The following is a 25,702-nucleotide window of genomic DNA, read 5'->3' on the forward strand; positions in this document are numbered from 1 at the left end:
TCACACTACAATAGCAGCTTCTTTATTATTATTATTATTATTATTATTATTAAATGAAGACTAATAAGTACGGATATAGGATAAAGTATCTGTTGTCTAAATTTAGCATAGGTTGAACTTGATGGACGCATGTCTTTTTTTCACCTCATATAATATGTAACTATGTAATACTACTGTATGTGTGAAAAAGCTTCTGAGTGGGCAACAAATCACGGATCTGAGACCACTAATATGGAATAAATGTATTTCTTTATTTAAAAATATTTGTTTTACATCAGAACCAAACCGCTTTTTCAGGTTTCGGTAATGGCATGAGTGGTTATAGAACCTTCTTATTTTATATATTTCTTTGTTTTTCCATTAATATGCAAGGGAAAACTGTGATAGTGACATACAAATCCAGTCCCTAGAACACTTTATAAGTAAGGTGACGTGCTTGAGTCCCCAGGAAAATTGGATTCAATAGAGAAATACAGAATCACAATAATAAACGCACGAGAATAAACAAGACAAGAGTTAACCTAAAGTTGTTTTACACTCTGTTTTAATAAAGTCAAACCATTTCCATTCCTGGGCAGGGACCATGGGTTCTGCTTAATGACCAGCACTTGGAGAGAATACTAATAACGAATCTTGCTTTAGAATGAAGGACCTTTTCTGACCTCTACAGGCTGCCTGAGAGAAGGGAGATGTAGTGACAAATATAAAGGATATGAATGACTTGCATCTTTTATTAAGTCTGATCCAGTATTGTTACCGGAGTGAGAGGCGCACAGGACATTTCTAACAGTGCAGTGGGGGGGTGGGGGGGGGGAGAAGAAAACCGAGGTGAAAGAAATACTGTACGGTTATTTGTTGGATACATCTGGTTTTGATTTGACATCCTGTTGTACAAGTTTTGCAGAACAGTCCTCACGGGTACAAATTAAATGTGAGAGGAGTAGGGTGCAGCACCCAGTATCAACGTAACAATTCTAACATAGTCACATAAAATGGTGTCATCAGAAACTGGTCACTGAGTAATATATATATATATATATATATATATATATATATATATATATATATATATATATATATATATATATATATATATATATATATATATATATATATATATATATATATATATATGCACTTCCCTATTTAATGAATAAACCGCAAAAATCAGGCATTTTGGGCCAGACATTCCCTATCTGGCTTAAAGGTCTGAGGCCGTGATCTCCTCCGAGGAAAAACCAGGGGGGTCTTTAACCAAGCCAGGGCATTGATTTCCAGTAATTTCCTTCTCTGAGGGTATCTTTAATACTAGAAGCTAAATATATTATAGCGCTACCTCCTCCCCCCTGAATCGGATCCTGGACTAGCGATGGGTCTGTCCCACCCAGCTCAACTACATGACCACCTGCTCATCCAGATAGACCAGCCACTCTCCCAACTCAACCATGAGAAACGTTTGGCGAGGTGCCAACCCAGAGTTATTACCAATCAGAGAGCAGGAATTTAATTAATACCCAGAACTTAAACATCTTTAATACAACATATTGCAGTAGTAATAAAAATCCCTGGGAAATGCAAAATCATTATTATTAGCGCTGTAAATGGACAGTGCAACAGAAAAGAAAAAGATGCTAGCTGAATAATGCCGGCCTTAGCCAGTTTAATTCTAATTAAAGAAGTAACTAAAGCCTAATTACAATAAATATGCTATTCAATATTCACAGGTGTGTTACTGTGCATTGTAGAGGTGAATAAAAGCACCAGAGATGCATCTCCCTTATTACAAATAGACAAAAAACAAACTGGATCAGCACTCAAAAATAATAATGAAGGACTTACGTTTTGCTTTTGGTCTCACCAAGTTTCTTCTTTAATGTATCAAAAAAGCAGCAATACAGAAAATGTGAGTGCTGATCCAGTTTGTTTTTTGTATAGTTGTATGCATCGTGCGGGGTGGAAGCCAGATCATAGCACCTCTAGCTGAATTGTGTTTATTTAACTAAATACAAATAGAACTTTCCACCAAAATCCAACTTGAAAATGTTATTGAAACTTTACACAGAAATATGTGGAACATCTGACTGTCCAAAGCTTCTTTAAGCAATAAATAGGCTCAATTCTCGCACCTCCCTGACAGACTCCAGGCGCGCTGTCCAATCTCTGGCCACCCCTAAAATACACCAGTACGACACTCAAATTAATAATCCCCATGTCTGATTTATTTTACTTCCATGTTTCAACATTACGGAATTAAACTCTCTACTATAAATTGGAAACGTTTTTACAAATTCTCAAAATGTCTGTACAGTTTGCTCATCAAAAACAAGCCAGTATTTAGGATCATATTATTTGACAACGTATTTGCATTTATAACTTATTCAGAATGTATTCAATTTATAAGAATTTTCTCTTGTTTGATTCATAGCCAATTCTCAGCCAATATGAATTGCGATAAACCTCAGTTGTACTGGGTTACAGAGCACAACAGCATTTTTTTATTTACAAATGTAAGACCTGTGCTGGTTTTTATTTTATTTACAAACCTGTATTTCCACATTTTGAAGAAAAGTGGGTTCATTTCAGATAAAGATTCTCCCCTTCTGTTTTAATAGCACATCGTATAAATCTTTCTAAAATGAGGGTTTTAAGTAAGCGTAGAATTTCTTTATTGATTACGGTAAAAAATCAGTACTTGTTTAAGCCACTTTGACCATGAAGGTATTTTGTTCAAGAACGCGTATTGTCAGGCGTTGCACACAATGGGAAATAGGTTAATACATTTTTGGTATTTAGTTACAAAGAATTGCTTTTTCCCTGCGGACTGGATTACAGATGTACTGTAGCAGATATTATTGCCCGTGTTATAGAGAGATTTCACGGTGAGGCAGTCGGGATTGTTACCAGGCCATTTCCAGTACAATGGAGCCAGAGTTGCCAATTTTGCTGACCGCAAAATGCCAATTATTGCCTTAAGGTGCGATAACGTCTGCTACATCTGTATTTGTTAGGCTTGTTATGTCCCCTGCACCATGAGGAACGGTTATCCTGGGTAACTACGATATACTCTTTATCACTATATGAATCCTAGGAGGGCCGCATAGCACTGGGGTGGCCAACTCCAGTCCTCAAGGGCCACCAACACGCTAAGGATATCCCTGCTGCAGCACAAGTGGTGCAGTCATTGACTGAGCCACTGATTGAGCCACCTGTGCTGAAGCAGGGACTTCCTTAAAACCTGAGCTGTTTGTGGCCCTTGAGAACTGGCGTTGACCACCCCTGCTGTAGCACACGGTTATGCAAAGCTAGACAATAAGAACCCTCCCTAACAACATGTGTTATAGTAAATGTATCAATTTCTAACACACGTTACAGGGATCTCAGATGAAAGGCAGCACCTAGAACGCAAACCACGTACAAGCTAATAAAGGCAATGTCCTATTTGCTGAGTGCTGGGGAAGTCGTAGCTCTGTTCCCAGAGAGGCCGTTTGACTCTGGACAGCAGGCGTGTGGTTTTGATGTGGCGGTCTCTCTCATGGGGCCCTTGTTCCTTGAAGTTACAAGTTTCCCGTGCAGCTCAGAGCTGTGTGTTGGTTCCTTTCCTGTGTCATCTTCCTCCCAATATCTCTCCTTCATGCTGGTGTCCAAATCTGAACACCCCCCTCCTTCCTGATCTGAGCAGCTATCGGTGTTATAATCAAATTCTTCTGCACACGGAGGCTCGTCGTCGGTTTCAGCACTGCTGCAACGACAACAAACAAGAGGAAGTGCTGGAGAAATTATTACATATTTCAGACATCAACCCATTTGCTACTGAGCAAGGGGATTAAACTAATCATTACTTACTAAACAGTGTAGCTAAATTTACATTATACTTTTTCCCTGAAAGGGGCAGCTGACTTCTTATCGGCTTCCATACTTAAAGTACATTACAGAACTGGCACACTCATTAATAGTTTTTATCGGGTCCCCAATTTCTCAGCTTTAGTGCAGGCCTACGCACACTATGTCCTGTAACAAGCCGCTCAGACTCAATAGTACACAAGCAAGAAGTTTACCTGACGAAGGGAGGTTTATCCCCCCGAAACCTTGTGTTAAGCTCTCTGCACATTCAGACGGGAAATACAGAAATAAACAGCGGATTCAGTAACTTGGGACTCCAGCCTGTTCCGCGATTACTTCTTGCGTGTGTACTATCTTCTGTTCTTAAAGCTATTGAAGCACTTTAGTGCCTGTGAACCATTAAGCAACTAGGTTATCGTTTGTCAAAAAAGTTATTACAAGCTTCAAGGAACCTACACAAATCTTTTGCATGCCTAACATAAACGTCAAAATATAACAGTTCATTTTTGGCATATTTGGAGATATATATTTTTTTCTCATTAGTAAAAAAAAAAAAAGAAAAGTTATGAGATGCAAAGGAAAGCCGTGTACCTTAGAAATGTACGTGCTTACACTTAGCGTTTCTGCAAGGGATGCAGAATTATTTCACGTGGTCTCAAATCTTAATAGGTGTAAGACGAGAATTTCACAAGCACAGCCACGCCTGTGGCACACTATACAAAGTGACTGGTTTCTCACCATAACTACCACTGAAAACGTGAAGCGAGATGGAAAGTGGTGCTATGCTATGTACAACACTGTCATATTTAACTACATTTATAAAGCCAGCAAAGTCATTATTATATACTTGCTTTCCATATGGACCTGCACTCCTAGCCCGATCTGCCCCTAGAGAACAAGCCAGTGCCATAATGACGTACCTGGAACCGCATGGGCCCTGGCCAGAGGCCGTTATGATGTATCAAGTACGACATTAGGCACTTGTTCTCCAGGGGCAGATCGGGCTGACCGCTCCAACAGAGCAGCCAGCCCAATCTATCCGGCCATCGCTCCAATAGCTGATCACTTGAACAGGAAGGGCCTGAGGTCGGGTGGAACCCTCGGTACAGTGAAAATGAGTGTGTGCAGAATTAATATGTAGTTAAACTAGCCTATTCTCGGATAGAACCGGCAGTTAGAAGGGGGTGGGGGTGCAAAGCGATCGGACTGGTCTAGGAAATCCATGTAATAGTTTATGTTTTATGTAATGCTGTACGTAGTGTTTTGCTACGTCATGAGGACCTGGCACTATGGGCTGTCCCTTACAGTGCGCGTCATCTAGTGAGATCGCGTTCCGCAGGATGCGATGTGGAATGCAGGGAAATGGAAGGCGTGATCATGTGATGTGATGAGCAGTCATGTGACCGCGGTTTTCTGGAAGGGCCATGGAACTCTGGTGCTGTGGCTCCTCACGCACCCAAAGGGTTAAAAATAAATGTTTGTTTACTGCTTTTCTGAGGCATTATTTGAAATTGTTTTATATATATATATGTATTATATATTTTTTTTCCTTTGCGTTAGTATTAAGATTTATGGTGTGTGTGTGTGTGTGTGTGTGTGTGTGTGTGTGTGTGTATATGTATATATATATATATATATATATATATATATATATATATGTATATGTATATGTAGCGGTCATGTAAAATGGCTACAGTCATCTCTCCTGCTGACAGTAAGGCCTGGTAAGTTGTGGGCATGCCAGCAGTAATTATGGAGGTTTGCCCTCACACCCTGGTGGGGTGCCCTGTGTATGGATGGGAGTGGTCACATGCTCTGACTCCATGGTTAGTGATGTCAGAGGTGTGTCAGCTTCCAGAGTGTACATAAGGCACGGCACTGTTTCTAAAAGTAGTTCTAGTTCTAGTACAAGTTCAGCTAAGAGGAGGTGTTCAAGTTTCAATCCTAGTCTGAGTTACTGGTTATGTTGTAGTAACTGTAAAGAGACTGTGTCCAGGGACCTGGCACAGGATAGGGAATCCCTATTAAAGGAGAGCTCACCTTTCAAAGGGAAGCATTGACTCAAGATGAGTGGCTAGAGATTCTACTGCGTGGGGCAGCTAGCCCACCTCAATCAATAAAGATGCTCTTATTCGAACAACCTCTCGTGTACGTGTGTGGAGTGAATGTACAGAGAGGAGCACCACCGAGGAGTTCCTCACCAGGACCATCCCCAAGTGACCGAAGGGACCCTGATGAGGTGGAGGCTCTGTACTGGAACTAGGTAGGACTCAGCACACTACCTCAGCTGCCTGTCTGGATGGGTCCTCCCCACACACCATCATGCGGGAGACTCAGGAGTCCTGTTGCCAACAGGTGCACCACCAGACACTACCACACTGTAATGGGGACCGGTTAGACCACAGGGGCCAATGTGAGATTGGGTGGGTCAGGCCGGTTCAGAAATACCGTTACATATATATATATATATATATATATATATATATATATATATATATATATACACACACACACACACACACACACACACACACACACACACACACACACACACACACACACACACACACACACACACACACACACACATATATATATATATATATATACACAAATATAGCTGTATGCTCATCTGCATGTCTTAGGCAGGTCTGCAACCCCGCCTTTCCCCATTATCACCCAGCACACAGCACTTCCATTGCAGCAAGGGATTCTGGGAAATGACATGCAAATGAGCACACAGTGTCAGTTATGGTTATCAGTTATGGTTATATATATATATATATATATACACACATATATATACACACACATATATATATACGCACATATACATATATACACCTTGAAGGATTTGCATTATCCTGTCTCTTTGAAGATTGAACACTACTGTGCATGTTTCTGCGTTTGGGTTTCCTGGGATATACATCTGATGAAGCGCCATGTTTGGGCGTGACACGCGTTCGGTAAGTTTGTCCACCGCCATTCCATATGCTGTTATAAAGGTTGGAACATTTATACTGCGGAGGAGTCACCTGTCTGAGTGTAATACTTAGGCCTCGTTCAGGGTGCTGGCTTCGGAGGGAGGGCGTGCTGACGTGCTTGCTGCAGTGAGAAACAAAGTATTCAATTTGAATACTTGTTGTCAGGGTAGCAGCTGCCCTGCCTCCGAAGCCAGGAGTTGACGCTGACGACAGTTTCAGTAAACGAAAATTTCGTTTTTTGGAACTGCAGCAGCGTCACAGGGACCCAGGCAGCCAATGAAATCATTCTTCAGAATGATTTCAAGACTGCAACACGGATCCCTGCTCTCTGTCTGTGACCGGGAGGATTAGCATGTGACGTCAAAGACACGCCCACTGAACGACAGAACGCTGGGGCTGTCGGCAGGTGATGATCGGACGTCTCCTACAAAAGTAACGCGCGCTCTCGCGGACGCGCGCCCTCCATATCCCAAAGCAGGCACCCTGAACGAGCCCTTAAAGTTACATTGCTTGCTGACTACATTAGTAACGGCTTCTGCACAAGACATTGGCCTGAGGATCCGGACTGGGAAACTTTAGCGCGTCACGTACAAATCCGCGGCCGAGAAAAAGTTTGCAAGCGATTGCCAGTCATTGAGCCAATGCACTGCAACATTCTGTAACACAGCTCCATTCGCCTCGTGCTTCGGGTAGGAATACGCACACACCCCGCTCACTGAAAGCTTGCAAAATCTAAGACTAATTTGATGTCATTATTAGTCGTTTGAGGCTTAGCAAAACGCAGACATCTCTAATCCAGACAATCTCTAAATACACATAAAGCAAACTTTATTCGACCTTCTGATAACACAGAATATCACAGAGTTTCTATAGTATTCAATGGCAGGGATAACACAGAATATCACACCATATCAGCCATAACATGCCAGTGGGAGCAATAACACCTGCCACGGTACATCTGTATGTAGCTATTCTTGCCAACTGCTTGGAGCTGTTAAGGTAGAGTAATCCCTGACCTGCCTCACAGGCGATGTGCATTACCCTGCACTGACCTACTCCTTCGGCTCAAAACAGATTTAATAAAGCTACAGTCGGAGACAGAATTCTCAATGGGGAGCATCATGCATTAGAAATCATGTAACCACAAGCTATCGAAAAGGTAATCGGCCCTCTATCAAATCAAACTCTTCCTGCCTCACTGAGCTACAACAATAAGTTGCAGTTTATGATGTGTTGAACAGAAGGAGTTTGTTTTTGCTAATCTAATTACCATATTTATTGATATGTGGTATGCTGCTTTTATAATTAGTTCTGTTTATTCTGATTGCAAACTGGATTTCAGAAACCGGCAAGTGGAGCAAAAGAATGGAGCAAAGTGCTTCGATACATAGCCGCATAAAGACGTGGTTATATTTGCGCTGGTTTTAGAGCAATGCTCCAGTTTGTGACGCTTGATACATATTCCCATTAACCAGCATTATGTCACTACCAGGTAAGAAACATTCTTCCTCAGTGGGATTTACAAACACAAAGTAATGCTGTGGCTTACAAAACATTACCACGGGTACTTCTAAAACCCTTTAACACGGCCATGTCTCATTTCTGTGTTGTCAGTTGGAACAGCTTTTAAGAAACCGGGAATAACCAAAAATGAATTTTTATATGATTTCTTACCTGCACTGAAATTGGTATGGAAATTGGCTGGTAAAATGTATATCCCTCCTCCCTCCCCCCCTATAATAAAGCCCATGTTTTTTTCCCCTAGGTAGCATGACAAGAGTTATTCTTTTTCACAAGAATATTGAGATTTGTTATACGTTGTGATACCTGAAGCAGCAAGAGATTTATTTATGGATAATGGTATGGCGCTTCTCAAACCTCACAGCTTTCAATATTCAGAATTACAAAACCATATTTTCTTCAACACCAAACTTTTTTATGATGTACAGATATGTTAAAAGTCCTATCAGAGGGGGGAATTTGCTCAATTGAATATGGATCTTTACGATCTAGACAATTCGACCCCGAATACTAACGTCCCGGGTTTGAACCAGATAGAGGATTGTTTGAGAGATTGTGCCTTCCTGAAATTGACAGAATGAGATGTGAAGATTTTAAACACAAAAATAACTCCAGTATAACTGTGAAAAGCGGTCGGCTCTTTGAAACCATCGAAAGCTCCGGGAACCAATGGTTTCTCAAATCTCTACTATAAAAATTTTATAGGAATTTTAGGTCCTTATTTGTTGGATCTATTTAATGATTTTCTAAGCGGAAAACAAATCCCTCCACAGATGACTGAGGCCAATATAGTGGCGATCCCTAAAGAGGGAAAGGACCCTTTATGTTGCGGTAGCTACAGGCCAATCTCACTGCTTAACGCGGATCTGAAAATCTATAGCAAAATTCTAGCCAACAGACTGAGCCCAATACTCCCAAGATTAATTCACTATGACCAGGTGGGATTTGTGTGCGAACGCCAGGCGTCAGATAACACAAGGAAAATGATTCATGTTATTGATAAAAAACACAAATCAAAAGCTATGCTGCTGAGTCTAGATGCGGAGAAAGCGTCTGATAGGATAAGGTGGGACTTTCTAGATAAGACATTAGAGGTATTTGGTTTCTCCTGAGTTTTTCTACAGAGAGTCCATGCTTTCTATCAGTCTCCAACAGCCACCCTGAAGATGCCAGGAGGGGAATCTAATAACAATTAAGAATGGCACTAGGCAGGGGTGCCTCCTTTCCCCCCTTCTTTTTGCTCTGACAATCGAACCTTTAGCGGCCACCATCAGAGCCTCCCCAAATATACAAGGGATCAAAATAAAAGATGGGTGCTATAAAATATCATTGTTTGCAGATGATGTTATTCTTGGTCAATGGTTATTCTTGGTAGCTAACCCATTGACATCTCTCCCAAATTTGCAGTCCACCTTTCGGGAATTTGGTGAGCTCTTCGGGTATAAAGTAAATATGGGAAAATCAGAAGCCCTAAATTTGACGCTTATGGAAAAGGAGGTTGAGGCGCTTAAACGACATTTTGATTATAAATGGAAAAAGACCCATTTGAAATATTTAGGAATTTATCTTACCAGAGACTATAACGTATTATGTAAATATAATTATCCTGATCTATTCTCCAAAATTAAAAAAAGATCTACAAGTCTGGAATTCTCATTGTATATCCGGGATAGGGCGAATAACCGCAGTTAGGATGAATATTCTCCCTAGACTTCTGTGCTATTTTCAGACATTACCGGTAGCTGTCCCGCATTAAAATATAAAAGAAACTCAGAATCGAATTATGCAGTTTATTTGGAAACATAAACAACTGAGGATAGCTAGGTCAATTATGTTGAACGCCAATGAAGGAGGTGGTATGGCTGTTACAAATATTCTAAAATATTATATAGCTTCCCATATGAAAAAAATTGTCTATTGGCATTCCCCGAGAGGAGTCTGTGCCTAGGTGGACCTGGAGAGCTCGCTAAAGAACCCGATTGGACTGTCTTCTATGTTGTGGTCTAGATCTGGGATGGGAACCGGGAGACAGGCGGAACCGACAGTAATTGGATTTACTTTGAAAATGTGTCATATGGCAAAAAAGGAATATAAGGTTGTGTTGACCCCTTCTAGGCTTGCGCCTCTGTTCGGTAATGCAGGGCTCACCCCGGGCTTTCAGGGTCAGGGGTTTGGAAGTCTGGAAACAGAGGAATTCTGGAGGCGAGAGATTTATTAAAAAAGGATAAACTAATGTCTTTTGAGGAATTGACGACAAAGTATGGTCTACCCCAAATCGAGCTATTTAGGTATATGAAGGTCCGACATTTTGTGTGTCAGGGTCTTCATGATGAGGAATTTCCTAGATTTACATTATTTGAAGACCCAAGTAAAACAAAAAAATACCAAAGAGGTTTGATATCATCTGCCATCATTAGCCACAGAGATAAAGTGGAAGGACCATAATTATCAGAGATAGAGGAGGGTAGAATGAAACCAAAATAATCTAGAATATATTTTTGCACAGAAAGCGGATAAGTCAAAATGTGAATCTAAGTAACAAAGCTAATAACATTCCTTAAAAAAAAATGTCACCGCTATATAGTTCCTCCTCTTTTAATAGGGCTCCTTTTCACAGAAAGAATTAGACAAGGCGGTGCAAATTGTTGCCTTGTTAGCTGTAATTGTCTCCTTGTTCAGAGCAGCGACACATGGGTGGTTATATATCAAGTCTCCAGGCTTAAAAACTAGTGCAAAACTGGGTCTCCATCATGAAATACAGCACGGGATTCATGAAAAGGAAATGTCTTCTGTTTTCCACAGGATTGCATTCTTATTTTAGTGCATAAACTTCCTAGTTTACTTGTGTGAAACATTGGTAGAAAATGCAGTATTTTCTATTGAGGACTATCAATATAATGTACTACTGCAGGGGTGTGCAAAGTGGGGGGCGTGCCCCACGAGAGTTTCTCAGGGGCCGGGGGGCGCACCGGTTACAGAAGCTCCGCGCTTCCCCGAAGGCCTTTAAATTAAATGCCAGGGATCGTGTGAGGCCTCTGTAACTTCACTTACCTTCCAGCGACGCGTTGTCATGGCAACCCGACGTTGCGGGGTCATTTGACGCCGCAGCCAAGCAGGGTGGAAAGGGGGGGGTGCAGGGAGAAAACTTTGCCCACCTCTGTACTTCTGTATATGGTTGTATAGATGTGCAAATGTCTTCAAAAGTGCTACAGGCTGAGGCAGGGGGTGCACAAGCTTCCTGCGCTGGGCCCTCCCTGCCTGCGCTGGGCCCTCCCTGCCCGCGCTGGGCCCTCCCTGCCCGCGCTGGGCCCTCCCTGCCCGTGCTGGGCCCTCCCTGCCCGCGCTGGGCCCTCTCTGCCCGCGCTGGGCCCTCCCTACCCACTCTGGGCCCTCCCTGCCCGCGCTGGGCCCTCGCTGCCCGCGCTGGGCCCTCCCTGCCTGCTCTCCCCCTGTGGCGTCAAATGTCAAGTTTGAGTTTGTCCCTGCTTCAAACTAAGTGCAAGTCAGTGTCTTTACTCACAGAGCCGCTTCTTCTATACTCTAGTGAGCAGACGTCTGATTGGACTGTCTGGGATTTTACAAGTTCATGGGACAGTTTTAAAGCTTTCTATGTATATATAATTCCTTCGTTGTTTTTTAAAAAAAATTGTATTGGATAAAGTAAAAATAAAGGTTCATCCCCAGGAATGGAACTATTTCACTCCAGGCTAATGCAGTCATGGATGTTTCTAATTCATTTGGCAGAACAGAAATGAATGTGAAATACAATTTTGAAATCAGCAGAAGGCAATTGAAACCTTAATTGTTTTGCATTATGAATCATCAGGTATAATGGAAATAACACTTTGTTTGACATGCGGCAGAGTGTCGGAGTCCAGGTGATGTGTTTTCAAAGATTGAAATAAAAGCAATTAACATGTCACAGAAAGGAACATATTTGAAACAAATCAATACTTAACAGCCATCTAATTAGTGTTAGGGCAAATAGCATGCACATTAGGTGAAGGTTTAGCTGCAGACAATAGTAGCACCAACAAGTCAAAATCTACTCTTAATTGGACCCGCAGCAAAAGACTTTTTGGTTGAACACCTCTGTTTTATCTCTAACCACCCCAGTTCTGCTACTTACTATAAATGAGCAGCATAAAGTGGTGGTGTGGGGGAATACTCGTACAATCATCCCATATTAGGCATTACTTTTAACGTTTATTTCACTAAATATAACTGCAAAAAATGAATATATTGATGCACTTCTGTCTGTCTGTCTCTCTCTCTCTATGGGCCTTATGCAGAGAGCAGCGCTAACAGGGAAAGCGGCATGTTTTGGTGAATTCTGCCTTGAGAAAGGCAGATAATGAATGGCAAGTTTTAAAAAAAGCGCCAATTTTTATTTTTTTCTTGAAACTCGCCGCGCGGCTGGAGAGATCCTAATCTCTCCAGTGTTTAAAACGGCCGTATGCAGAGAGCCGCGAATGCCATCTAGTGGCTGTTCGCGCCAAAAAAATGGCGCGATTTTCAACATTTTTCCTCTCCACCATGAAGCTGGAGCTCGGCGGCCGGTGGAGAAAAAAAAAAAAAAAAGATTTCTTTCCCACTAGTTTCAACAGCGCTCATAGCGCTCATAGCGCTGGTTGAAACGCTTCATATGCAGAAAGGATTGTAAATGCAGGTTTATGCCCTTTCTGCATATGGAGAAAAAAACTCTCCAATAAAGCTAAATTTTATTCCCCTCTCCAATTCTAAATAGCGCTGCTCTCTGCATGAGGCCCTATGTATCTATCTCAATGTCTTGTATAGCGCATACACACAGCGAACCCTTCTCCTATGCGCTATACAAGGGGATATGCAAACTTTTGCAGCTGCGCCCCCCCCCCCTGCCTGTAGCCCCCAGTGCTTGCACCCCCCTTACCTCAGATCCCTGCGTCAAATGACGTGGTTTCTAATATAATCTAGATTTCATGCCATAATAATAATAATTAACTGTGGACATGTTTACTGGTCTGATTCTAACAAAATGTGCTTTTGTGTAATAACCTTTTTTGTGTGTTTTTGTCACAACTTTCACAACATTCTCTGAGTTTATTTGTAAACAATTCTAACATTTTTTTTTTTTTTTTTAAATCTTCGTCTTTCTTTTTTTTACTGGGTGTTTTGGCACGTTTTCTGGATTTGAAAATGGTAAAGTTTGATTTGGAATTCTAATCAAACTTCGAGTTTTCGAACTAATCAGCCAATCAATCAAATGGCAAATCTGTGAAATGTGGATTTTGAACTTGCGAACCTGTCCATTCTTAACAAAAATGTTATTGATATTTTAGCAGTGTATAAAATTGGCACAACTCTAAAAAAAACAAAACAAAAAAACCCATTACAAATTACCAGTTGATTAACAAGCTGTGCCAAAACCTACTCACTCAACAGCCAAACATTTGATCTGCTCACCTGAATTCATCCAGCATTTTAATTAAAAAAAAATATTTGATCCAAATCTTAAAGCACCAATCTGCCGTTGCCATAGCAGGCCTTTACATTTCATGCTTGCTGAAATAACAATTGACAGTTAAGTCCATGGAACCTTTGAAAGCTACAAATACATTGTTCAAAATAGGACTTGTCAGCTCTAGGGACATTTGCAAGAATGTGTGACTTTTTCTGTTACATAATCCCAGGAACATGAAGCCAGAAATATATCAGAACATTTCAAGTGACGTATGGAATTGTAAACGTTTCTTATCAAACCCTTACAAATGATTTGTCCTGTATTCAAATTGTGTTTAACATTTGATTGGAAACCACAGTTTGTCTTCTGACAAGAATGGAAAATAGAAACCCCAGAATTACCAGATCAGTTTCACATGATGTTAATATATATTATATATATGTTATGGTGGGTGAAAAGGGCAACAAGAAACCTCCACCGTATAATACACATATATACAGCTCAACCCCCTTATAACGCTGTGCATGGGGTCCAAAGAATCACATCGCATTATAAGCGGATCGCGTTCGAAATAATGTACAATTGTATGCATTGCACAATAAAGTATTTAAGATACCAATAATCGTGTTGTAAAGTATTCATAAATATGAAAATTGGGAGCCACACTTGCATCGCGTTATAAGCGGATTCGCGTTATAACGGGGTTGATCTGTATATATATTTTTTCTTCCTTTTTTTAAATAGAGCTGTTGGCGGTGAGGAAAATAGCCCCTTTAAATGTAGATGTCATGCTATGTTTAATTATCTTAGTTGTTAAGTAGCACCCCAAATATAGAGTTTAAAACAAAAATATACTACTTTAAGTTCTGCAAATATAAGCATCAAATGTTAGAGATGAAACCTACAGGAGATCATAGGATGACATTTATCTTTGGTTTGCCCTGATATAGAGCTGGTTACACCTCTTCACACTTCTCCCTCCCCTCCACCCCCCCTAGTAGGTGAGTTAATATTAACGCAAGCTGCGCTACATAAGAAAAAAAAATATATAAAATATACTATGATTTATACAAATTGTTTATAACTAAATACAAATTGGGCTCACACCCTCCATAAGATTATTGTTTTGAATTAGATTCCATTTCTAATTCAAAAGTTCTAAGCATCTGATATAAGAGTTTACCACTTAATTTTATCACATAGCAATTACTATAGTCAGATGTCACTGCGTTCCCTTATACAGCAAGGTAACCTCTGGTGTTTTTCTGTTCCATCCTTTGCTCTGGGATTGATGAGCTTCAGGCAATTTCTCATCTCTAGTGTGAATGCTACAGGTACAAAGGCAATTGTGTTATCAGCTTGGGATAAGCAAAGGTAGCAAAGAGAGATGTCAGACAGGAATGCTCTGTTTATCTGCACCGGGCATTTTGAAGAATAGTACCCACATGTATTAAGTTGCGTGCATGTGTTTGGGAATAGCTGCGGCTTTCTGTTTAAAATAAGAATTTATAATGATCACAAAATAATGCTAATTCAATTCAGAAATTCAAAATATGACCAACAATGATGGTATACATTTTTTTTTATAGTAATATCCAATAAGATATGCTATGCTGTGTACTGTATGAGTACAATGATTTCGTTTTATTGTTACTGTTTAATTTCACATAATCGGCGGAAGCCATAAAAATGATATACAGATGCAGGGATTACTAGAATTTGTACCTTTTCAATACTTAATCTTTTACGGTTTCAATTTCTGTAGTGAATACAATTGAGTAGCACGTTTGCTACATTTTTCTGTTGTTCTAAAGAGTTATTACCAAAATAAAGCTTTGTTATAAGAGGGGCTGGACATCATCGGGTCCAGCTTGCATTATTTATCCAGCTGTGATAAATATCAAACTGGCAGGAAAAACTGACACAGGTACAGCGCGCTCCTGTATGGGAAACGGTTTTTTAAAATGCTGCAGGTTGTACCGGTTTTGCATTTCAGGCACCTGTGTGATTTCAGGTGAAACAAGCAGGTTATTTAAACAATGTTGTTATTAGCATTTTAGATTGATATAGTTCACACTCTGGAAAGTCCTCAGCCCTAGTGATCTGAGGCACGCTCTTTACCCTTCAGATATCCTTCTTGTCCATGATCTCACCTGTCCTAATCTTGTTTGGAAGGGCACCATGAGGTTTATGCTGCAAACCTTCCGGGTACAGTTAGAGGGTTTAACTACCTTCCGTTTCCAGGAAGATGGAGAAATCAATATGGACGTTCTGTAGTAAGCCGGAGGATCAAGAGGGACTGGGCTCTACTGAATATTTATCTTTAATTAACTTGTATTGAAATAATATTCACTCACAGGAACTTCTTCCTGTTTTTACTTAATTTGTCTACTCCAAATGGCGTGATGTGAGCCTCAACGCATCTGCGAGGCTTCAATGTCACATTAATATTTTAAAAGTCCATGTTATTATGCTGTGTTGCCTCTCTTGTTAAAAAAGATGAGGAGTGTAACAGTCAGGGAAACAGATGCATAGCTTATGAACTAAATTAGCCATTCTTTTCACGGACACGTTTTTGACCTTCACAAGTTAAGAGCCTTCTAAGAAGGAGACAGCACAGTAATCATGATGAGTCTGGGTCAGTACATAGCGGCTGAAGAGTAGGCAGAGTGCGCTAGGCAGAGAAGTTATGGATTTTGTTTTCCTGTACCTTTGTGCCCCAGATGAACAGTGAGAACAATAAGGGGGAAACTGAAAGCCGCAGTAGTTTACTTGAAATCGATCGGGGAGCCTGGTAAAAATGTAATAATTATCTGGAACAATAGCAAAAAGTATTCGCATGCAAGACTCTTGAACACCAACCCCAGCTGAAGAGACGGCTAACGAGAAGTAATTTGTAGTCGTGTAATGCCAACATGCTCGAGTGGCTCTGTAAAATAGTTATAAATCAATCAGTAATGAAAATGCTTAACCCCTCTGCTACCACAAGGGCAAAAATCCATTCATAAATCTGTATTTATTATTACGTTTTAACTTTCCCCCGATTCACACAAAGGACATAATATAATGTGATACATACATAGCTGATGAGCAATGTCCATCACTCAGGGTTTGGACAAAAGGAAACAACATTTATTTTTCCTCTGTTATGATAAAGCATAATAAAGAGAAATAGCCCCTCTTACAAATAGATCTGGGCATTTAGTAAATATTAACATAGTTTATATGTGTGTGTGTGTATATGTGTATATATATATATATATATATATATATATATATATATATATATATATATATATATATATATATAAAACCATAGGACAAGCTTTTGAAAGTGTTCCTCTCTTCCCCAGGTCAGCAATTAGTGTATATATACAGTATATATATGAATAAACTAATTATATGTGTAGCCATATAACCCCCTGGGCTACTAATCTGCCTTACTCAACACCTAAGCCCTGGTATCAGTGCAGGCAGTGTTAGGTTCATATCTATGTCCTTGCTACTGCTGCAGCAGTAAACAACTCCGTTGAGTGATGGGGGGGGGGGGGGTGGCCCTAAGGCCTGTGTACTGTCCTATCAGGGGCTCAGACCTAAGACCCTCCCCTGGGTACAAAAGGTGCTGCAGAGCCCAAATTTAGAGAGTTCTCCTTCCTCAGGGAAGAGAGAGATCCCTCCTACAGGGGAGTGGGAACAACTACCCCATACTCCACCAGGAGCATGGGAGTCAGGGACAGACCTTTGGGGCCTCAAGCCCTGGGGGGTGAGTCCAGGGACCAGAAGAAAGGCATTGTTGATGTGTACGGCTGTACTCAATAAAGACCAGTTGCTGCTTTTATACTCCTGCCTGTGACTGCAGTTTATCAGGGGGAGTGTAAGGTGGTTTTCCCACAGGGACTGCACCAGCGCTGATGGGGCCTGCTGGGAATGGAAGCGCTGCACCCAGAATGTGGTGAGAGCTCTATATCCAAAAGCCTGTCTTGTCTTCCCCACTACCATTGGCGGACACTCAGCAAACCTGTAAGCCTCACAGATACAGCACAGCGAGAGTACAGGTAACAGTGACATCTCCCAGAGGGTGGGGGAACAAGTGTTACATACATATACACAGGTACAGCACAGCGAGAGTACAGGTAAAAGTGACATCTCCCAGAGGGGGGGGGGGGGGGGAACACCTGTTACATACATATACACAGGTACAGCACAGCGAGAGTACAGGTAACAGTGACATCTCCCAGAGGGGGGAACACCTGTTATATACATATACACAGGTACAGCACAGCGAGAGTACAGGTAACAGTGACATCTCCCAGAGGGCGGGGGAACACCTGTTATATACATATACACAGGTACAGCACAGCGAGAGTACAGGTAACAGTGACATCTCCCAGAGGGGGGGGGGGAACACCTGTTACATACATATACACAGGTACAGCACAGCGAGAGTACAGGTAACAGTGACATCTCCCAGAGGGGGGGGACACCTGTTACTTATATATACACAGGTACAGCACAGCGAGAGTACAGGTAACAGTGACATCTTCCAGAGGGGGGGGGGAACACCTGTTATATACATATACACAGGTACAGCACAGCGAGAGTACAGGTAACAGTGACATCTCCCAGAGGGGGGGGGGGGGGGGGAAACACCTGTTATATACATATACACAGGTACAGCACAGCGAGAGTACAGGTAACAGTGACATCTCCCAGAGGGCGGGGGAACACCTGTTATATACATATACACAGGTACAGCACAGCGAGAGTACAGGTAACAGTGACATCTCCGAGAGGGTGGGGGAACACCTGTTACATACATATACACAGGTACAGCACAGCAAGAGTACAGGTAACAGTGACATCTCCCAGAAGGGGGGGAACACCTGTTATATACATATACACAGGTACAGCACAGCGAGAGTACAGGTAACAGTGACATCTCCCAGAGGGGGGGGGGGGGAACACCTGTTATATACATATACACAGGTACAGCACAGCGAGTGTACGGGTAACAGTGACATCTCCCAGAGGGCGGGGGAACACCTGTTACATTTATATTAATAAAGGACTAATTGGTTGTCGCTGTGGCATGTGAATGAGATAAAAACATGTGAACCTCATTCTACAAAAAAAAGAAAATGCACAGATGCGCACCAGGGATTAAGTAATTGTCATTTATTAATAAAAATACACAAATAGTACTGAGGGGATCCAACCCCACCTCAGCTTAAATGTAAAACCGCTCAGATCCGGTGACCATATATATGACCTCTGTGATAATATAATATAAATCCCTAAGCAGTAAAACACAAAAAATACAATAAAAACAAGTGTAATCAGTTGATGTGAAAATAATGAACATAACAGTAAAAATAACAGTCCAAACTGGTTTACAGTAAAACCGCCATAGAGGACGATCAGGGGCTGGCAGGGGGAGACGATAACTCACACTGAGGCAGAAATGCGGGTCCATGGTGTCCGTTTTGAGATCCGGATCACGGCACCGCAGAGATGAAAAACGCCGCTTGTGCCTCTCGCAGGCTCCGTCTCAGCCTGTCAGCAAGCAAACACGCGCAGGATGACCTGTCGTGACCTCTACGCGTTTCGCACTACGTGCTTCGTCAGGAGGTCACGTACAGCGTAATCCGCGCGTATTTGTAGGCGGCCGCCAATCAAATGGGATGGCCCAAAGGGACACACCCTTTAAATGCCATACCTTGGCAAAAGCGAATAATGCTCTTAATCAGTGTCAATGCCATACGGTACAATACTCATCAGCAGCATGCATAGATAAATAATATAGTCAAAGCAAGGCAGATCATACTTAGTACATAAATGGCCATATAGCATAAAATACATATTTTTCCCTTGGACTTTCAGCTGCATAGATAAGACTGCATTATTAATCATAAATTTTTATACATTTTTATTATTAATTGTTTAATAGGTTTTTAGTTTTTAGTAAGGAGTGTTTTTGATATTAGAATTTCTTTAGAATTGTTATCAACTCAAGTTGAACTTATATTCACTGATTCTATATCATTATGGCTGAGCAATCAAACTTTACCACTTCATTTTTATCTAGTCTTAACAATAGGAACAATAGAAGTGCTCTATTGGGTCAAATGTTTTGTGATGATATTAACCTGGAGGATAACACTGTTGATTTACCATCGCAAATTCTTGCCCTTACTAAACTACTAGAGCAAGAAACAAGAGCTTTTTGGGAGCTCGTATCCTTTGAGGAATACCTTAAACACAAAAGGAATCCTAGAGGCCTTGCTTAGACTGTTACTCAAACCCACATATGGCAATGACAATCCAGCTTTCTTAGCCATTTGGGAAGAGATACTTGAGATAAGTTCCATTAACCTCATTAAACTCCTTATGGGAGAGAGGAAAAAGGAACTACAAGTTCTTTCAGAAAAAAATTGACAAAGTCAAAATGGACATTATTGGTTTGCCAACATTAGATGGGCTACCTAAGTTGGTTGAAGATATGGTGGGGAAATTGAAAAAAACATGAGAAAGGAATTATGATGAGGAAAAATAAGAAATTTTTAAGAGATAAGGTTGACTACTTGGAGAACAGGCAAAAAGATTGGAAAGATAAGACAGTGAAGAGTGCTAATAAAGGTATGATCCTACAGTATCAAACTTTACAAAAATCAGCAAGCACAGAACTATCTAAGAAAGAACTATCTAAAAAAGAGAAAAGTCTATTCCATCTGGTGCCATTCCCAAAGTCCCTAATACCCCCAAAAAAACCTCAAAGTCATGAAAATGCTCAAAAATCTAAAAAAGCCCCAAATAGACCAAAATACGAAAACGATAAAGATCACTCTAAAGGAAGGCCTCACTATCAATATAATCATAGAGAGAGGAGCCATAGTGATAATTGGTCAATGGTGGGCAAAAATGGGAAAACAACTGAAATTATCTCTGCGGTGCCGTGATCCGGATCTCAAAACGGACACCGTGGACCCGCATTTCTGCCTCAGTGTGAGTTATCGTCTCCCCCTGCCAGCCCCTGATAGTCCTCTATGGCGGTTTTACTCTAAACCAGTTTGGACTGTTATTTTTACTGTTATGTTCATTATTTTCACATCAACTGATTACACTTGTTTTTATTGTATTTTTTGTGTTTTACTGCTTAGGGATTTATATTATATTATCACAGAGGTCATATATATGGTCACCGGATCTGAGCTGTTTTACATTTAAGCTGAGGTGGGGTTGGATCCCCTCACTACTATTTGTGTATTTTTATTTAAATGACAATTACTTAATCCCTGGTGCGCATCTGTGCATTTTCTTTTTCTGTTTTTCAGGGTGTTTTCCCCACTTTTTAGGGGGATCACCTTGAGGTGGGAGCTGTTGGGGAGACGCTCCATGCACGTGCAGCAAAGGGATTCTCCATTTTCAATCACCTGTAGCACGAGCGCTGAATATCCTTTATTTTTTCCTCATTCTACAAGATTGTACAAACATAAATGGCCCCAATGAGTTATTTTGCATGGTCTAGTACAGGGGGGCTCAACTTCAGTCCTCAAGCCCCCCCAACAGGTCATGGTTTCAGGATATCGCTGCTTCAGCACAGGGGGTGCAGTCAAAGACTGAGCCACTGATTGAGCCACCTGTGCTGAAGCAGGAATATCCTGAAAACCTTAGCTGTTGGGGGGGGGGGGGGGGGGGGAGGCCTGAGTCAAGCAGCCCTGGTATAGTATATCAATTGTGGTCCAATACATAACAGGCAGTGTGATGCCCGTAGTGACAATCTCCATGGTTACTGTTGCTAAGCCCAACAACATGCTGCACTTGCAGTTATGAGAAATGGAGCTTTGCTGCAGGATATTATTGCAGATAATTTTCACCCTACTTTCTAATTAAATGCTGGGTTATTTTGAAAGCCTGGAAGCAGGGCCACAGACAATTCAGTGAGGGACACGGTGTGGACGTTGAGATGTTACATAGCTGGAATAATCTAATAAATGTCATGGAAGCCAGTGAAAAATAAAATGAAGTTACCGCCGGTGTGGTCTGAAATATCTGCGCTAGGGATTACTGTCGCACTGCTCCTGTCCACATCTATACTGAAAGAAATGTATTTCTGTCCTGAATAAGTTACACACATTACATAGGACGGCAGGAGCAGTTTTGATTTGTAAACCGCAGAATACATTTTGTACAACACAGTTTGAAGGAATGTATTAAAAAGATTGCCACCTAAAACAGGCTGAACCCCGATAGCAGGGGCAATGCACAAGGGCCCCCCCAAACTTAAGGGGCCCACTGCTCACTGCAGAGGATGGGGTAGCAGGATTTGTCAGGCTCAACACTGCCCCCCAGAGGTCCAAAATCATTCTTGCCCCCGGGCCTTGCGAAGAACGGCGTATAGCACTCGACGTCATTGGGGGAACATTTACTCCCTATCCCACTTAAATAATCCCAGAATCCCATCCTTAACATATTTTGCCAGTTCTATCTAAAGAAATAATCAAATCGTTTCTAATTCCTATATATGTAGTGGACAAACTGTCATAACTGTGTGAAATAAAGCTGAAACCCGAATGGTCATGTTGAATTTATTTTAATGATAAACAGTTTGTGGGACACTAAACAGAGAACAAACTCTGATCCAGGAGGAAACACTTCATAAGAGACTGAGAATACAGGACTAGGGAATACGTGATTCTCTTCTCTTCAACTGGCGAATCTGGAGAAAAACAAAAGAAACTCCCCAAGCATTACCAGTCATTGTGCAGGTCACGTGGCCCTCTCTGCAGTCTGCCATTTAATGCCATTATTTAAGCAATTCCATGAAATTCTGGCAACATTTGGCGGAATTGGCGGAACATTGGCTATGGCAAATTCAAGCGAAAACCACAAAAATAATGTTGTGATCCGATGTTGAAGACATTCGCACAGCGCCAGGCAGCGCCAGATAACACTATATTCCTACAGGAGCAGCTAGCCACATAGACTTGGGAAGAGAGGCTAACAGGTCTTCTTTGCCCTGAAAGAAACACCTGCTGGACCCCCAAGGGTAGCTCGGGAGCCCACATCAGATTGAGTAGGATTGGGTATCAGGTTCTTGTTGACCATACTAGGATCAGAGGATGGAGATTGATTAAAACGAGATTTCTATAACACCCTTGGTATCAGAGAGGCAAGATTAAAAGCTTACAGGCAATGTAGGTCTGTACACGGAAAGACTCAACACTCTGGACAGGCATCTCGTTTAAGCTGTCAAGTGGAAGGCAAAGAGGTCCAGGGATCTCCTAAAATGTGTTTGTATGAACAACTGCCTCAATATAAAGATACCATGCTTCGTTCTTTCTTTGCCGTGAAATAGCGCATGCAAGTTTGTTGCGTATACCTGGGTTATTTCCCTCCACTAAGCGGATCTTCCTCTGTAGTGCCCAGGTCCACGGCTGTACGGCCTCAGGGAAAAGAATTCTGGAGCACGGATTTCCAATCGATTTACGTAAGAGACTGCTTTTCTGTTGTCAATTTAAAAGAGAACCGATACACCTACTGTTTGGAGGAGAAGTAAGGCTAACAGAGCTCTGTACACTGCCCTCAATTCTAGCACATGTATACCCATTATTTAGGGGACTTTCAGCTTCGGATCACTGCTCCCTTAAAGGACTCTCCTGAGAGAGCCCTCCCTGACAGCTGGTGTGATTACCATATCTGGACTGTGATGAAACAAGAGACTCTTATGAGGAAGAGGCATGTGAAGCCAACTAAGTTTATTTGGAATGATTCAGGGAATAAACCCTATACGTCCCTATACACCCCTCTACATCAGAGCTCTGCAACCAGTTCTCCAAAGGGGCCAGGTCAGAAAACATTTACGAGTAGAAGGGCCATAAACTTATTATAACATAATTGTAGGTACAGTTAAAACGTTAAAATTAGAATATTTCATAACTTTGCAAGCATGTTATAACATCTGTACCATATATCTTTACAGTACCTTTACCTACAAGTGAGTTTTAGTGTAAAAAATTGCACTTTGCACGTGCTAATTTCACATTGGTTGCTTAAGTAGCTGAGTGTCCAAGGGCCACATCAAGGCCCTTCGTGGCCCAACCGCCGCACCTCCCCCAACAAAATCCCGCCCCCCCCAGTTTGCGCACCCCCAGTTTGCGCACCCCTGCACTAGTCCATGAGTGAGTAGCTTTATTCTTTGTATCCCATGATGTTTATCTGACCATGAATGCTGTATATTGCCAAGATGTTTGTTTAGTTGGGACTATTTTCTTTAATAATGATTGCATCTCTTGGCATCACCATTCTTAAACAATGTATTTTCAAATACACAACTGTGTATGCTGGTTTGTTGCAGTGTGTTTTCCATAATTTGCCAAATGAATTATTTAATATTATTTATTGGCCTATGCATTGGAGTTAATTTAAAGATCTATACTGAAGGCCTATGTGTTTTTGAAACTGGGGCTTCATTCTTTCTTTCATGTGTATCCTAGTAGTATTCTATTGGTTGGTTTCTTTATGTAAATCATATGCTAACAATTTCATTTAGTTGCTCAAACACAGTGGCATGCTCTTTTAATTGAAACTCATACATATTTAGTTATGTAAACTAAAATTCAATTAATATATTATATCATAATTAAAAGTAATTTAACAACTATTTAATCATGATTCATTCATTACAAAGTTAGAGTTCTAATCATTTGCAAATATGCTTTTCTAATTGTGAAACTGACATCCACAAATGGTGTTTTATACCATTTGAAACACACTGTATGTCATGAAATGAATTGCTACATCGTAACAATTATAATGTATTTGTTGGTAGACATCCAAAGTATGCTGTTCCAACCACACACTATATAAGTTATGGTGGGTAGAGAAGTGACAAAAACGCTTAACAAGGCCCCAAACTGCCCCTCAGTGTGTGCAAACAGCATGGGTAGTACAGCTCTTTGACAAAGTGCACGAAACGCGTCAGGGGTTCTTCTCGAGATCCCTGTTAGTTTGTATGTTGCAGCTTGCCGAATAAAGTAATGTTATAAAGTAATGTTATATAGCGATCCAGCATCCGGCAGCTTTTTTCCTCTTGGAACGCAACATTTCCTTCATTTGCGACGCAGTGCGCCGCCCGCATCCTCCCACTCGGGAGAACACTTCCTGGGTAGTATAGCTGCACAATAACTGCTGGAGCTTCCAAAGTCACACCCCACAATGCCTAGTTGCTGTGGATGCAAAGCATTGTGGGGAGCGACTTTGGAAGCTCCTTGTATAATTGACCATTATATCCCCTACGCCAGGGGTGTGCAAACTGAGGGGGGGGGGAGTGAGATTTTTCTGTTGGCGCCCGGGCGGTTGCAGAGGCGCAGCGCTCTTCCCCAAGGAATTAAAATTAAATGCAGCGAGATCGCATGATGCCTCTGCAACCTCAACTCACCGTGATACAGCCGGGGTCTGGATGCGTCTCCATGGCAACGCGACGTCAAATGAGGCAGCTGGGTCATGCGGCATGACGTCACATGCAGGCGACAGGTCACGTGACGATACATGACTCCGTGCGTCATTTGACGCCCCCCCCCCCCGCCCTGCTTTCCTCGGCTCTGATGTCCTGGCGTCATGATGTCACGTTGCCATGGCAACGCGACCTCACTTTACCCATGGCGTTATTTGACGCCGCATTGCCATGGCGACGCGTCACCAGGTCATCCAAGTCTTTCTGCAGGGAAATTACATCCTGCTCTGATTCTACTACCTTAGACAATTTAGTGCCATCAGCAAAGATGGAGACTTTGCTCTCTGTGCCAACCTCAAGGTCATTAATAAACAAGGTTATTTATTTACCTTCATTTTATCAAGCCGCCTTTGCCCTTCTTCCTCAAAAGTGTTACTTAATATTGAGGTTGTGGCTTCCTCCTGA

General features: G+C 41.5%; 1 protein-coding gene across 1 annotated transcript in view; it reads right to left on the reverse strand.

Moving 5' to 3' along the window:
• Window positions 1-227: 227 nt before the first annotated feature.
• Window positions 228-25,702, reverse strand: part of AGBL1 (AGBL carboxypeptidase 1) — a 256,469-nt gene continuing 230,994 nt past the window's right edge. The window contains 2 exon segments of the mRNA XM_075575203.1: window positions 228-3,483; window positions 3,486-3,739. Of these exon segments, the coding sequence (XP_075431318.1) occupies window positions 3,419-3,483; window positions 3,486-3,739 (319 nt within the window). The 3' untranslated portion in view covers window positions 228-3,418.

This window comes from Ascaphus truei, chromosome 18, assembly GCF_040206685.1.
Source record: "Ascaphus truei isolate aAscTru1 chromosome 18, aAscTru1.hap1, whole genome shotgun sequence".
Lineage (NCBI taxonomy): Eukaryota > Metazoa > Chordata > Amphibia > Anura > Ascaphidae > Ascaphus > Ascaphus truei.